This window comes from Chlorocebus sabaeus, chromosome 7 (assembly GCF_047675955.1).
Source record: "Chlorocebus sabaeus isolate Y175 chromosome 7, mChlSab1.0.hap1, whole genome shotgun sequence".
NCBI lineage: Eukaryota > Metazoa > Chordata > Mammalia > Primates > Cercopithecidae > Chlorocebus > Chlorocebus sabaeus.
In genome coordinates this window covers 136,778,324-136,793,380 of record NC_132910.1, presented here as the reverse complement: position 1 = coordinate 136,793,380, position 15,057 = coordinate 136,778,324, and the positions used below count along the sequence as shown (strand labels likewise).

The 15,057-nt window shown below is 45.2% G+C and overlaps 1 protein-coding gene across 9 annotated transcripts in view; it reads right to left on the bottom strand.

Annotated features, from left to right (window-relative positions):
- FAM149A (family with sequence similarity 149 member A) overlaps positions 1-15,057 on the bottom strand; it is a 68,632-nt gene that overhangs the window by 18,919 nt on the left and 34,656 nt on the right. For 8 of the 9 annotated variants that reach the window (XM_073017784.1, XM_073017783.1, XM_073017786.1 and 5 more), the window contains exons 2-8: positions 10,762-10,872; positions 10,342-10,474; positions 6,932-7,074; positions 5,528-5,653; positions 4,660-4,830; positions 3,407-3,597; positions 1,850-2,004 (exon numbers count right to left, since the gene is read on the bottom strand). In XM_073017784.1, the coding sequence (XP_072873885.1) occupies positions 1,850-2,004; positions 3,407-3,597; positions 4,660-4,830; positions 5,528-5,653; positions 6,932-7,074; positions 10,342-10,474; positions 10,762-10,872 (1,030 nt within the window). The remainder of the gene's footprint in view (positions 1-1,849; positions 2,005-3,406; positions 3,598-4,659; positions 4,831-5,527; positions 5,654-6,931; positions 7,075-10,341; positions 10,475-10,761; positions 10,873-15,057) is intronic. The other variant, XM_073017785.1, reaches the window with a different exon arrangement.

The following is a 15,057-nucleotide window of genomic DNA, read 5'->3' as shown; positions in this document are numbered from 1 at the left end:
CTTGGCCTGAAATGGCCCACCCAGAGTTCTCTCACCCAAGAGCCTGGCTCATTCCTTCATGTTTCTGCTCAAATTTTACCTCCAGTGTAAAAGACCAATCCCCTCCTGTAATCACAACAAATCACTCCTTGATTATTCTACAAGGTTTGTTTTTGCTTGTGTTTTTTTGTGCGACCCTCACAGAATGTATCGCACCCGACCCTGTGTCACGGCTTTTATATCACTAGGATTCACCTCTGTATCTCCTCAAAACGCCTTAACTACCACCAATAAATGCTGAGTAAGCCCAGCGTATACTCACCGATTCTTTCATCACTTTGGTGGAAAGAAGGGAGAACATTTGTAATTTTCAAACTAGCTGGAAATGTTAAGGGGAAAGCATTTTTTATGTCCCAAAATATAGAAAACAGCTTCACATCTCAAAGCAGTGCCATGTGGTAATTCTGTTAAACTTCATGAAATAATCACGTTGCAAACAGACCTGAATATCATTGTTTTAAATAGAAACTGATGTTTATTTTCCATCAGCCTTATTTCCACCTTGCTGGTGGCCTGTGGAAGAACAGCTTGAGACTGCTCAGTGGTCGATCTTCCTCGTTCAGGGGCCTGAGCATTGGGAGTTGTAGAACAGGCTTCCCTGGCAGGCTGAGTGCTCCAGTCTGTAGTAGGGACTTGCTGAATAGGCAGAGGGGGCACCTGCACCTTCAGAGCAGTCTGCAGCCTCACACTGAGCAGCAGTGCATGCAGGGGCTGGTCTGCACCTTCAGGCTGGGCGGCAGTGCATGCAGGGGCTGGTCTGCACCTTTAGGCTGGGCGCAGTGCACGCAGGGGCTGGGTCTGCACCCTCAGGCTGGGCGGCTGTGCACACAGAGGCCAGGCTGGGTGGCGGTGCACACAGGGGCTGGGTCTGCAGCCTCAGGCTGGGCAGCAGTGTACTTGGGCTGGGTCTGCAGCCTCAGGCTGGGCGGCAGTGCTCAGCAGGCACTGGGGTAGTCTGTTCCCCTGAAACTCCCCCTTGGCCACAGCGGCATCAGCAGGAGGCCGCTCTTCCCTCTCAATCTCTTCAGCGTCTCTACAGAAGCAGAGGTCAGGCGTGGACTCCCATGGGTGTTCCTGGGGGATGGTGTCACACATGCCCAGAACTCCCTGCGCCAGCAGTCACTCCATCAGGCCCACTGAGCGAGCTCCCTTGTTGCACGGGATGGCGACTTCCACACAGCGCAGAGGAGAATCTGCGTTCCACAGAGCAATGGGAGGTGGGTTAGCACAAGACGCCTATCTGAGAGGCCGGTGATCGCCCGGGGATCAGTAGCCACCAGCAGACGTGTTTCCCGGAAGGCGGCCTGGATCTGGTGAGTGAAGGTTCCAGGAGAGAAGCGGCCAGCAGCTGGAGTGGCCCCAGTGGCAGCACAGCCCGCCGGCCACTGTTCCTGGAGCATGACAGGGACCGCAGCAGGGTTCAACAGCAACAATGGCATGAGCTGCCAGCAGCAGCTTCTCCCAGGTCCCTTCAGATTTCTGACAGAGATGCCACCACTGCTCCTTTTGTGGATATACTGCTCTATCTGGAAGCCAAGGGTGGTGCCGCCTGCGTGGGCTCCTACTGCAAGGAACTTGAGGACAGCCTCGTCCTGCATGGGCAGGACGTCAAGGGCTCCAGGCGTCGTGACACTGTGAAGGTTTCCCTTTAAGTTACCATGGAAAGCCTGCATGGACCCCTCTGCAGGCAGCATGGCAAGCAGCCCCAAATATCTCAATACTACAGCTTACTAGAACGGCCCTCCTGACAAACTGAGGCGAGAGACGCACAGATTGAAAGCGAGAGGGAGAAGGGTGTGAAAGCACCGACCTGGGGCGGGTTCAGACGAGAAGCCAGGGAGATGCTGTGAGCCTCGGAGCTTCCGGACGGGGAGCCACTGGCTCCATCAGCGTCAGTGTGTGTAATGAGGGCATGTGAACATCTGTTTCCAGCTACTTTCAATTTTTCTCTCTGTTTTTTCCCTTCTGTATCAAAAGAAGAATCAATATGATAAGAAACATCAGATTATCTAATACAAATACTTAAAATTCACTCTTGAAAGAAATATTTGTTCTTGAGCTACCGTGAGTCCATGCTATGGCCACTATGCACATTACTGCGGAGGGCAGAGACCCGTATGGGGCAACTGGCTGCTGTAACTGTGGTTGCAGTGGCATGAGAAGTGGATTACACAGTGGGCAATAAAGATTCTCAGCACATCACAAAGCCCAACTAATTCCTTAAATACTAGAAAAAGAACAGGATTTAGGTTAACATGATTATTGCCTTATTGTACAAATTGATTAATAAAACTGGTCATTAATGTGCATCACCGACTTTTTTATGATTTGTTTTGTTCAATGTTATGTTTAGAGAATATTTTATATGTTGAAGTAAGATAACTAAAGGATTATTCATTTAGCTATGTTTACATTTTACATTACAGATAATGTCATGAACAATTAAAAATATATATCTTATTATTAGAAATTAGTTAGGTAAATTATTTTTACTATAACAAAAAACGTGACTTCTAGCCTTGTTCTTGTGTATTTCTGTATGTTTTTCAGACGCGTATGCATTGTTATTTTTTGGGGGGAGATGGTCTCGCATTGTTGCCCAGGATGGAATGCAGTGGCACGATCACAGCTTACTTTTAATATTGAATTCCTGAGCTCAAGGGGTCCTCCCAGCTCAGCCTCCTGAGTAGCTGGGCCTACAGGCACTTGCCACCATGCCTGGCTAACTTTTTATTTGTATTTTTTGAAGAGACAGGGTCTTGCTATGTTGCCCAAGCTGAGCTAGCCTTGAACCTCTGGGTTCAAGTAATTCCCCTGCCTTGGTCTCTCAAAGTTCTGAGTCACCATGCCTGCCCTGTATTCTTTTTTTTTGTTGTTGTTTTTGAGATGGAGTTTCATTCTTGTTGCCCAGGCTGGAGTGCAATGGCACAATCTCGGCTCACTGCAACCTCCAACTCCTGAGTTCAAGCAATTCTACTGCCTCAGCCTCCCAAGTAGCTGGGATTACAGGCACGTGCCACCATGCCTGGCTAATTTTGTATTTTTAGTAGAAACAGGGTTTCATCATGTTGGCGAGGCTGGTCTTGAACTCCTGATCTCAGGTGATCTACCTGCCTCGGCCTCCCAAAGTGCTGACATTACAGGCGTCAGCCACCGCACCCAGCCAGCCCTGCATTATTTTTTATAACGCAAAAAACAATAGCGTCCTTTTTGAAGGGACTAAGGAGCACTCGTGAGTAAAGTCAGAACGCCCACTTTTCTTCTCACTGACCATGTTCTAGGTGTGGCTCCTGGGGAGCAGGAGCCCAGGGCTGAGGAACAGGGACTTTTTCTTTTCATTAAGCCAATTAATTCTGCACGTAAGTACCTGTGAGTGTAGTTTCCCAGTGCTTTCTAATGAGCTCTTCCAAAAGTTCTACCATATTTGTCCAGACGTGATCAAACACTTCTGCTGTCACGGCATCTTTGACACACTCATGAGGGGAAACAGGAGGAAGTCCGAGTTTGCGCCTTTTCCTACCAGGCTGAGCTGGTTTTTGTTCAAGACATTCATCATCACTAAGAATAAAAACCCACTCCAATTACTAAAATATCAAGGCTTAGAGTTAAAATAATTCTATCGACACACATTCATGTATGTACATTTATACATATATTAATAAACATTCTTCGTTTAACAGCATTGTTCTTTTTCAACATATACATATTTTGTCAATTACACATGATAAAACTGGGTGGGGGGAACAAAACAAGAAACCAAGTCTTGGTTTCACTGATCTTTCTCTTTTTCTAGTCTCTTCATTTATTTCGGCTCGGAGCTTTGTTATTTCCTTCCTTCTACTCAGTTTGGGCTTAGTTTGTTCTTTTTCTCATTTCCTTCAAGTATAAAGTTAGGTTGTTTATTTCAGATATTTCTTTTTTCTCAATGTAGGCATTTATTGCCATAGGCTTCCCTCTTAGAGCTGCTTCTACTGTATCCCATAAGTTTGGTTTTAATATGTTGTGTTTCCATTTTAATTTGTCTCATTATGTTTTTGATTTCCCTTTTGATTTCTTCTTTGACCTACTGCCTGGTTGTTGAGGAGCGGGTTGTTTAGTTTACACATATTTGGGAGTTTTCTAGTTTCCTTCCTGTTACTGACTTTCAGTTTCGTACCACTGAGATCAGAAAAGATGCTTGATTTCAGTCTTCTAAAATTTGTTAAGACTGGTTTTATCAGTGTTACTTTTTAATGTGCCAATTTTCAATCGTGGGGCAAATTTTTATCATGTAATAATTGTAGTTTTTGATTAAGAACAAAATATGAATTTAGTGCAGAGGCAGGGACTCTCCTTAGGCCCTTTTGGGCAGCCAGGGATGGGGAACTTGGAGCCCCCAGCACCAGGACTGCGAGGAGCCGTGTTTGCTTTTACAAGGGCGCTGAACACCCTCTTCACTGCTCCCGCACAGGCGCTGCCTGCTAGGAATCCAAAAGCTCTGGGAGTACATTACTCTCAAAAGAACAGAAATCTTCTGGGTGAGTAAAAAATACACAAAACACTTAATGTTCATACGATAACAATAATGTCGTCAAATAAATATTATTTTATGAGGCCAATGTCAAATAAGATTCTATTTACTCCTCTTTTCTGTCAAAAGCGAAATACTCTTCAATCTTTCCATCCACATGGTAAACCTCTTCTTCCAGAGATGAACATGCTGTGAGGTCAGCAACCCCCGTCCCATCGGGGCCTGGAAGGGCAGAGGCTGAGAGTGCTGCTGGGACTATTTGAGAGCCAGAAATGCACAACCTATGGGGAAAAACCAGATTCCACATGGGAGTTTACAGGACACCAAGAACGCAATGCTTAAATGATCATGGCGGATCTTTAACTTATCTTTAAAGTACAGAATCCCCCCCAAAACGATTGAATATTACATTGGACAAAACTCGTGTCCTTAAAAACACTTTAATACAGGCCTCATTAAAAATCGTAAGGGCTTCTTAAAAGCCTAAATTATTCTATGAGTTTGTACCCTCTTTGGTTGCAGTGAAAGGACTGCACTGTGTCACGGCACACCAGATACGTGTGAATGGCATAGAGTCATCAAAATCCTCTAGTGAACAGAAATGACAGGACAGAGCTTCATTTCTCCTGCTGCCACTGCCTGGAGGCTTGTAATCCATCCCAGTGAGGCGGTTTCCATCCTGCACCCAGTTCACCTTTCACAGCGTCTTTGGAACAAACGTGGAAGGTAACTACCACGTGTGAGCATGTGTGTTCCACATATACATATATTACACATCTCTCTATAGACACACACATACGCCTATCATCAATTCAGAATCAAGAGCTTCTTATAAAAACTGTTCTCTGTACCTGCCCTTCATCAGAATCTAAATTTCCAAACTGGGTGGAGCCCAGGCTTGTAGATGAGATAAACATTAAAAAGTATAACTGAAATACAGCTAACAATAATTCTTGAGAGTCACTCATCTGAACATACTCTCTGATGTTGCTGCTGCGTCCGCAGGCACTGAGCGGGGGTCTGTGGACCTCGGAGGCCGCAGTGCTGCCCTGGAGATGCTGGACGCCTTCATCAGTGGGCAGGCTCAGCTGTCTTCCTAATACTCTGCAAGGTCAAAGAGAAGCTAGTAACATTTTTGATCAGACAAAGGGAAAAGGTTTGGGGATTTTAAAAGTAGGAAACAATGATTTTGAAGGCATGTGTATGACATGAAGCGTGTATGGGTACGTGGGAAGCATCATGCATCATAGAAGAAGCGTGACTTTGACAGTTTAGGCCAGATTGTTCTTCCACTGGCTCAGTCTCAGGCAAGGTTCTCAGGCTAATTTCATTTGCTTGTCTTTCACTTGCAAAACAGGATAATAATGGTTACCTTGCAGGGCTGATGAATGGCTTAGAGATCATATATGACAGACTTAGGTGTCTAAGGCAACACTGGGCACATAGAAGCTCTCCATAGATACTAACCAATGCACAGTTAAACACAAACATAACAAGAATAAAAACATATAAATATGCACACTTGGTTATGTACCTGGCAATCTTTTCTTTTCCCACCTTCCCTCCATTTCTATCAATAATGTAAGATAGCAGTGACAAGAATAAGACTGAGCTCCCAAATTTTTGGTGAGTGACCATCCCCAGAAAAGTGAGTTTCCACAACTAGTATCTAGTGGACATATCATACTCTTTAGGGCAGGTGACTTATCAGGATTGAAAAGAAAAAAAAAGAAAAACTCTAGTTTGGTCGAGATTTCTGTAAAAGTTATCTCGTGAATGTAACCAGAAATCCAGCCACATTTACATGAGTGCTCTAATTGATTCTCCCCAGACAGAATCCAGAGGAACTCAGGGAACTTTGCTAAACTGTCCTCCAGTACGTTGGCTGAGTGATCGAAAGAAAAGCTTGCCTTCTTACCCCATCCATATTCTCCATCTTTGATGTAAAAAGTAACACACGCTCCTCCCTACATAAGGAATGGGTGAGATGGGAAGACCCATCTATCCAGCCATTCTGCACATCATCACTGCCCGCCCTCGCTGTGTTCTGTGATGAAGACAGACACGTGCTGCTCACACACAGTGAATGTGAAGGTAAGAGGTGGCCGCCACCGTTCTTGCATTCATTGTATGTGTAATGCCCTTCTCAGGACGAGCCGAATTTGCTTCTCGCAAATTAAAAGGCGCTTGGGTACTGGAATGTCTCAGTATTTCCTCAGACACCGTAAGAGGACAATGATCTCTCAGTGAAGGACCGTACTCTGCGTCCATATTCCGACTGGGCAGGTGCTTTCAGACCAAACGTATCGATCATATCGAGGCAGGCCAGGGGTGGGCGCTTCGAAAACCCACCCCAGAGAACTTCCACCACCAAGGTCCCACCTCAGATGGAGGGATCTTCTTGTCCACTCCCCACATTCGGCCAGCAGACTCTGGGTCTGAGGGTTCACTTTCTCTTCAAATAACATTTCCTCCACCTCCCACAGTAACCGCTGCACTGTCTGTGCACTGGCTTCGTCAAATTCCTAAACAGAAATGCACATTTAGTTATGACCCTAAAAGTTATAGAAATGCGGGCTTCTGGATCAATGCTACTTATACATTTACCGTAACCCACCATGTAGGAGGGTACATGACATGGTAAAAAGGAGGTGGCTCTGCAGTCAGACACACCCGTGCTCCAGCTGTTACCTTTCAAAGAAATACCATCTCACGCTGAGCCTCAGATACTTTTACTGTTAAACAGAGAAAACTTCTACCACGGGAGTGATGAGACTCGAGAATTTGCATAGATACAGGTATAGGTGGAGGTGTTCACACTGCCATAGAGATCAGCGTCGACACACAGACACACCCACAGCTGCATGTCCGCACACAGACACGCCCACATCTGCATGTCTGCGCGCGGACACGCCCACATCTGCATGTCTGCGCGCGCGGACACGCCCACATCTGCATGTCTGCGCGCGCGGACACGCCCACATCTGTATGTCTGCGCGCGCGCGGACACGCCCACATCTGTATATCTGCGCGCACGCGGACACGCCCACATCTGTATGTCTGCACAGACACGCCCACATCTGTATGCACAGACATGCCCACATCTGTATGTCTGCACAGACACGCCCACATCTGTATGTCTGCGCACACAGACACGCCCACATCTGTATGTCTGCACAGACACGCCCACATCTGTATGTCTGGGCACGCGGACTCGCCCACATCTGTATGCGTGCACACAGACACGCCCACATCTGTATGTCTGCAGACACGCCCACATCTGTATATCTGCACAGACACGCCCACATCTGTATATCTGCACACACGCCCACATCTGTATGTCTGCACATACATGTAGCCACGTGTCCCTCACAGAGCTGTGCCTGACACACCTAAGCACACCTGCAAAATACAAGATTTTTTTTTTTTTCTGGTGATACCACAGAAAAGAAAATTACTTTTGTAGAAAAGGCCATTAACCTCCTTCAATGAATGAACTGGGAAATTTTTTTTTTTAATCCTCAGTTATCCTAAGAAGTGTGGTTATTAGGGTGAGGCCCGAGTATTAATTTTTCGTCTGGCCTTAGGAGATTCTTACACTTGGCTGCAGTGAACCAGAGACGAGAAAACCTCTCAGCCTTCCTCGACGGTCTCATTTCGGAGGCAACTCTCCTGGAACTCTCAGAGCCAAGGCAGGATCCCCACCGCATGGTTTTCCAGGAGCGCCAGAATTTCCACAGTCCCCAGGGCAAAGAGTGAATTCAGTCACACATGTGTCCCCAGATGGTCAGTCCAGGTTGATTTTCATAGAATGCTATTTGTTATTTTCTGCATTAGCTCCTCTCTCAAATTGATAATAAACCAGATTCCCAGATTACAGGGGAGTTGAATTATTTCTTTTAAAATACAAAGAAAAGGAAAACTAATAATATTATTTATCTCCCAGGAGGAGACTGGGTGGCTGGGGCATGGGAGAGGGCTCACTTTCATTTCTCTATCTTTTGCATTCCGTTGCTTTTGCAAATACTTCCCATCGAAAAGTAAATACATTCTTTTTTTTTTTTTTTTTTTTTTTTTTTTGAGATGGAGTCTTGCTCTGTAGCCCGGGCTGGACTGCAGTGGCCGGATCTCAGCTCACTGCAAGCTCCGCCTCCCGGGTTCCCGCCATTCTCCTGCCTCAGCCTCCGGAGTAGCTGGGACTACAGGCGCCCGCCACCTCGCCCGGCTAGTTTTTTGTATTTTTAGTAGAGACGGGGTTTCACCGTGTTAGCCAGGATGGTCTCGATCTCCTGACCTCGTGATCCGCCCGTCTCGGCCTCCCAAAGTGCTGGGATTACAGGCTTGAGCCACCGTGCCCGGCCCGTAAATACATTCTTAAAAATTAAAATGAAAAGCAATTATAGGGTCTGGAGTATTTTTAATTCTATAAATGGAAGTTATACGGATTTCCCTGGTAATTCCATTAAATGTTATACTAAAAGAATCCTAGAACTTGGACAGGGTAAAGCAGTGGTGCTCAGCCTTCTACCAAGGCAGGCGGGCCTGAGCGGCGGCAGTGAGCGGGCATAAGGCTGAGGGAGGAGGCAGCTGCCCCTAAGTAAGGGAGCCGCACGCGTGAAAAGTCCTCCTAGCAGTGCTGAGCTGAGTCCCTTCCAGACTCCCTCCGCTGCCCACTTCCCTGAGAATCTCGGCTGTACCGCTGCGGACAGAAGCGGATTCAAGTGTGCGGTGAGAGTGGGGAACCGCTTTTAAAGAAAGCAAAGAGGCCGGGCGCCGTGGCTCACACCTGTAATCCCAACACCTTAGGAGTCTGAGGCGGGTGGATCACGAGGTCAGGAGCTCGAAACCAGCCTGGCCAATATGGTGAAACACCATCTCTACTAAAAATACAAAAAGTAGCTGGGCATGGTGTTGCGCACCTGTAATCCCAGCTAAAAGGGGAGGCTCAGACAGGAGAATTGCCTGGACCTCGTAGGCGGAGGTTGCAGTGAGCCGAGGTTGCAGCACTGCACTTCAGCTTGGGGGACAGAGCAAGACTGTCTTAAAAAAAGAGAGAAAGAGAGGGGGAGAGAGAGAAAGAGGGGGAGAGAGAAAAAGAGGCGGAGAGAGAGAGAGAGAAAGAAAGAAAAAGAAACCACCAGCATAAATGAGGTAAAACAGAACACCCAAGGCGCTGTAGCCAGGTGGGCCTCACAAAAGGAAGGCTGTGTCCGGGGATCCTCAGAGACCCCCGGAGGGAGGAGGAGGGAGGAGACTGTGGAGCCAGCGAGTTCCTGAGCAAACTGGAGCAGTGGAAGCAGAGCTCACCCAGCCAGAATCCCAGGCTCACACAGGCAAAAGCAGTTCAGAGGCAACAGCTCCCCCAGGGACAGGAGGTGAAGGTGAAATATCCGACTGGGAGTACTGGCGGGGAGTTCTCTAATCACAGTGGGCTGTCACAGCTTTTACTTTTCCAACATTTTTTTCCTCTTCAAGTCCTGAATTTCTGGCCATGGATACCACCAAGAAGTCACCGGGAGCACACACCGGGAGAGCCGGCTGCAGGGTGGAAAGGAGAACACTGCCGGCGCTGAGACGGGGCCAGGAGGTCATGAGGGAGTTTCACTTTTCTCCACAGTTCGTGATCTATTACTTTCACATGTAACATGTACATGCTTTTACATGTGTGTACATGTATGTATGCAATAGGTCATGCTTTTATAATTGGTAAAAAAAAAATTTTTGAATATAAGGAAGCAATTCTTCACTATACACTGTAATTACAAGATTATCCAAAATATTCTGAGACATACGTCATCTCTCCAGGAATAAATGGAGCCCCTCTCCGTGGACGAGCCGGTGGTGGAGCTCTGTGTGGCCGACCCAGACCAAGAGGTGTGGGCTCCCGTGGGTGTGCGGCTTCCGCTGGAGGAAAAGGATGATTCGCTGCAGGAATAAACATGGGCAAAAAAAATCACATTTGCTGGAAGGGCTTGGACGGCTAAGTGGCTTCACTTCTCTGAGCCTGCTTCCTCTTTCACTAAATAAATTTACTAATTTCACAGTATACTAATGTTGAAATATTTTTACAGTGTGATGTTTACACTAGGTTAAAAATAAAACTGCATCTCACTTTTAGAAATTCGTGGCCAGTCACTAATTTCCTTTCCCACATTTGTTATGGGCAGTTTGTGATTCTGTAACCTGAAGCAATGAACAAGGCGAATTCTTACCAGGTATATTTATCAATGGCTTTCTGCACATTTCTTGTAAAATGTGTAGGTAAAGGATCTTTGCTTCTCACAGTATAACTGTGCCTTCTAGGTCCTTCTGACAGTCCTCTTCTGGAAATAAAATAAAACATGAAAAGTCTCCCTAATGTAATAATATAGTTTTATTCATTAAGACTTTTAAAATTTCCTTTTTGTATAAAGTTGCTCCCCTTCTTCTGCCACATCTCTCCAAACTCACCTGTGCATAAGCGCGCACACACACACACACATCCCCCACATCCTCAAGAAACTGAGACTTAGGACCTTATCATTTTTATTTTTCTTAAAATCAAGGTTGCCATTAACCTACATGCACCTTTATGTGAACTGAAGACAACATCAACTTTTTGTGACTTAGCCAGAGAAGTAAAAGTTGCCCCAAACAGTTCGCACTATTTCAGGGATGTCAGGTCCCAGCTGTCCCTTGACCAGGCCCCTTATACTTACAAAACTCAACCAGCCCTCCAGCAAAAAATCATTAATCCCATATTAAGAAGCATCAAATTCTTTAGACTCACTTAGAAGCCACACAGACATCTAACTCGCTTTAATTTAGCATTGCTGTTTGTGGGTATACTGAGTTTTCAAGAGTTAGAAAACATTAAAATTTAATGAAGAACTAAAACAGACGAAATATCTAGATGTTAAATAAACTATTAAGCCTAACTGGTGTAGCACAGTTCCTGTTAATCATTGAAATGTCCTTTCAATGAACCACTTAAAACATTTACTTCCTCTATAGTCAAAGTATCTTCCTGATGTTTAATAATCAACAACTTCTGCTTTTCAATAGAAATCTTATTTTTCTTTATAAATAAAATACATATGAACATAAGATACGGTAGTGAATTAGGAAAAACTTCAACTTTCAATATTTCTAATAAGGACACCACTCTAGCATGCATTTTTAAAAAGTTTGTTTTTGCTTCCAATTATAAGCCTACCTAATTGACCTTAGCTCACTGCAACCTCCGCCTCCTAGGTTCAAGCAATTCTCCTGTCTCAGCCTCCTGAGTAGCTGGGATTACAGGCGCCTGCCACCACACCCAGCTAATTTTTGTATTTTTAGTAGAGACAGGGTTTCACCATATTAGCCAGACTGGTCTTGAAATCCTAACCTCAAGTGATCTGCCTACCTCAGCCTCCCAAAGTGCTGGGATTACAGGCATGAGCCACCATACCCAGCCAACAAAGGGAATTTTTTAAAACAAGTTAATTGCCATGTACAGATTAGCAAGAACATCTACCTTCCATAGATATGTCTCGTGCAAGAGAGAATAATAGAATTATATGATTTTTTTTTTTTTTTTTTTTGAGACGGAGTCTTGCTCTGTCGCCCAGGCTGAAGTATGGTGGCGCAGTCTCAGCTCACTGCAAGCTCCGCCTCCCAGGTTCACGCCATTCTCCTGCCTCAGTCTCCCAAGTAGCTGGGACTACAGGCGCCTGCCACCACACCCAGCTAATATTTTGTATTTTTAGTAGAGATGGGGTTTCACTGTGTTAGCCAGGATGGTCTCGATCTCGTGACCTTGTGATCCACCCGCCTCAGCCTCCCAAAGTGCTGGGATTACAGGCGTGAGCCACTGCGCCCGGCCGAATTATATGATATTTTTTTATTCTCTTTGTTGCTTATGTATCTTACGGACAACCAGGTAACTCCGAGGATAAAGGTATTAAAGAAAGGGCCACCAGAGAAAAGAATGAAGGACATGCTTTAGGCTGACAAACTGCTTTACCTTTAGCTCTCTTCAGTTGCTTTCAAGCCATTAATTAATTCTTGTTTACATGTGACTCAATAACTTTTTAGGTAAATATACAAATACTAATAACAGAAAATAACAACTAAAAATGACATCAAATAGATTTGTTTTGAACACTAAAAAAAACATACTGGTATATGAGTTAATATATGACTGAGAAATAATTTTAAAACCCAGCATAATGAATTAACTAAAACACTGCTCTTTTATGATACATATCTACAGAATAATAATAGGGGGTTCAAATTTGCTCTGCCACTGAGGCTTCAAGCAAGTTACTTTTCCTCTCCTCAATTCAGTGTCCACATCTGTACATAAAGTATATGAAGTGTCTAATCAGTGCTAGATAAATCAGGTTTACCTGCTCACTGCTATTATTATGTTATTATTATTATTATTTGATACAGGGTGTTGCTCTGCTCCACAGGCTAGAGTGCAGTGGCAGGATCACAGCTCACTGTAATCTCGACCTCTGGGCCTCAAGCTATCCTCTCACCTTCAGCCTCCCTAGTAGCTAGGACTACAGGTGTCTACCACCATGCTTGGCTAACTTTTTAATGTTTTGTAGAGATGGGGTCTCACTATATTGCCCAGGCTGGTCTTGAACTCTTGGGCTCAAGTGATCCTCCTGCCTTGGCCTCCAAAACTGCTGGGACTACAGGCATGAGCCACCGCACCTGTCCTCTCACTGCTATTATCATCATCACATGCTACTCTATGAAGATGCTGTGTTCTTGTTTCTTTGGACCTCCCATAGCATTTTGTATTATATAGATCTTTTCACATTTTAACCTTTTGTTGTGACCTTGACACCTTATTCATCTTTTAATCGAAGCACCTGAAATAACACTCATCACACAAAAAATGCCCTCTGTTGAAAGAATCAACAGGCAAAGATGAAATTAGCAACTCCAATGCAGAACTCATTTCACTACAGAATTACTCTGAATGCTAATGCCTGAAACACAGGATTACACTGTGACCTGACATGAAAATGTTCCCCAAATTCAGGACATTATTGGATAACGTTTCACTCATTAAAAAGTCACAGCTCTTCTTTGAGCAGCTGATGTTCCCCCAAACAGTTTTCACCTCCAAATGGAGCGTCTGCTCTGCTCAAGACCACCTGTCCCGCTTCGAGCTCCTCCTCCGCCTTTTGTGCAACTTCAAAGCCAAATTCAGAAAGAGATGCATGCGAGTTTGTTTCAATGAATAATTTCTTCCTCTAGGAAATTCCCTCTTTTTCAGGGGAAAAGGTGGAAGGTCTTTTCAAATTAAGAAGAAAATTATTTACAAAACAGAGGAACTCGTGTCTCTTCACATCACACCATATCCTTTCCAGGACCAGGCTTCCCACTGTCTTGGACGCAGAGCTGAGGCCAGGAGGTCCTGGGATGCAGGGCAGAAGGAAATGGGAAGCTGGGTAACAGTCACACCAATTAGTAGGAATTAGATGCCTTAAAACTCCTCTACTCGACGCCATTTATCCTTTTTTCTTCTCTGCCCTTCCCCTCCGTGTCTCCTTTCGAGCAATTTCTTGAGCTTCAGAGTTCAGTGTAATAACATACAAACTTGACCACACAATTCACAAAAAAACTAGGTGAACAGGAATTTAAGTCCATAACTCAATGATTGCCCAAGAGCACAAAGAAGACGGGGACGGGCTTTCTCCGAGGACCCAGGCCACTGACCGGCCTGTCTCTCCGGAACTACAAGTTACTAACATCATGAATTAACTAACAGCAGAGGCTAAAAAATCCCTTTCTTTTCTTTTTCATATTTTTTTTTCCTTTCACATCTTGTTTTGTTTCTTTGGTTTCTCTGTTCTCTAACCAAGGATTGTACTGGTCCTTCATGCATAACATTGAACCTCTTTAATCCCCATAAACGATGGACTAGTTATATGTGCTACACAGTCTAAGAAAGTGTACACAACTTAAGGATGCATCCTGCAAGTGTTTTAAAACTTGAATGTGGTGGCATGCCTATGAAGCCTCTATACACAGACATGTAAGTTCTACACTAGTTCCTGTCCATACTGTTTACATACAGCAAGGCTGATGCTTCGGGGACAGGTCTTCGTAGGGTGGACTGAAGTGCAGTCACTACACTAGACTGCACTCACTCGCAGGTGCACGGAGCTAAGGGTGAGCTCCAATCTCCATGACTCAATTCCAGCTGTCAGGGAAATAACCATCTGGAGTTACTTGTAGGTTGCTTCTTGACAGCCCACAAACCTCTGCCACACTGCTTTGCAGAAATTCTAACGTCAGTGACAGCAGCTTTCAAAATTGTCTATTCCTAGTTGACAGGTCTGTCTGACACAAGCACTGCACTCTGAACACGTTAAAATGCAGGCTGGTTTTCAGGACGGGGTGGCACACAGGGGCACTCCAGGGTGGCCATGGGAAGCCGCTGCTCAACATGGAGCACTCACACCGCCCTGACCCAAGACCCGCAAGTCCCAGGAACGACCGCGGTGACGGAGGAGTCCCTT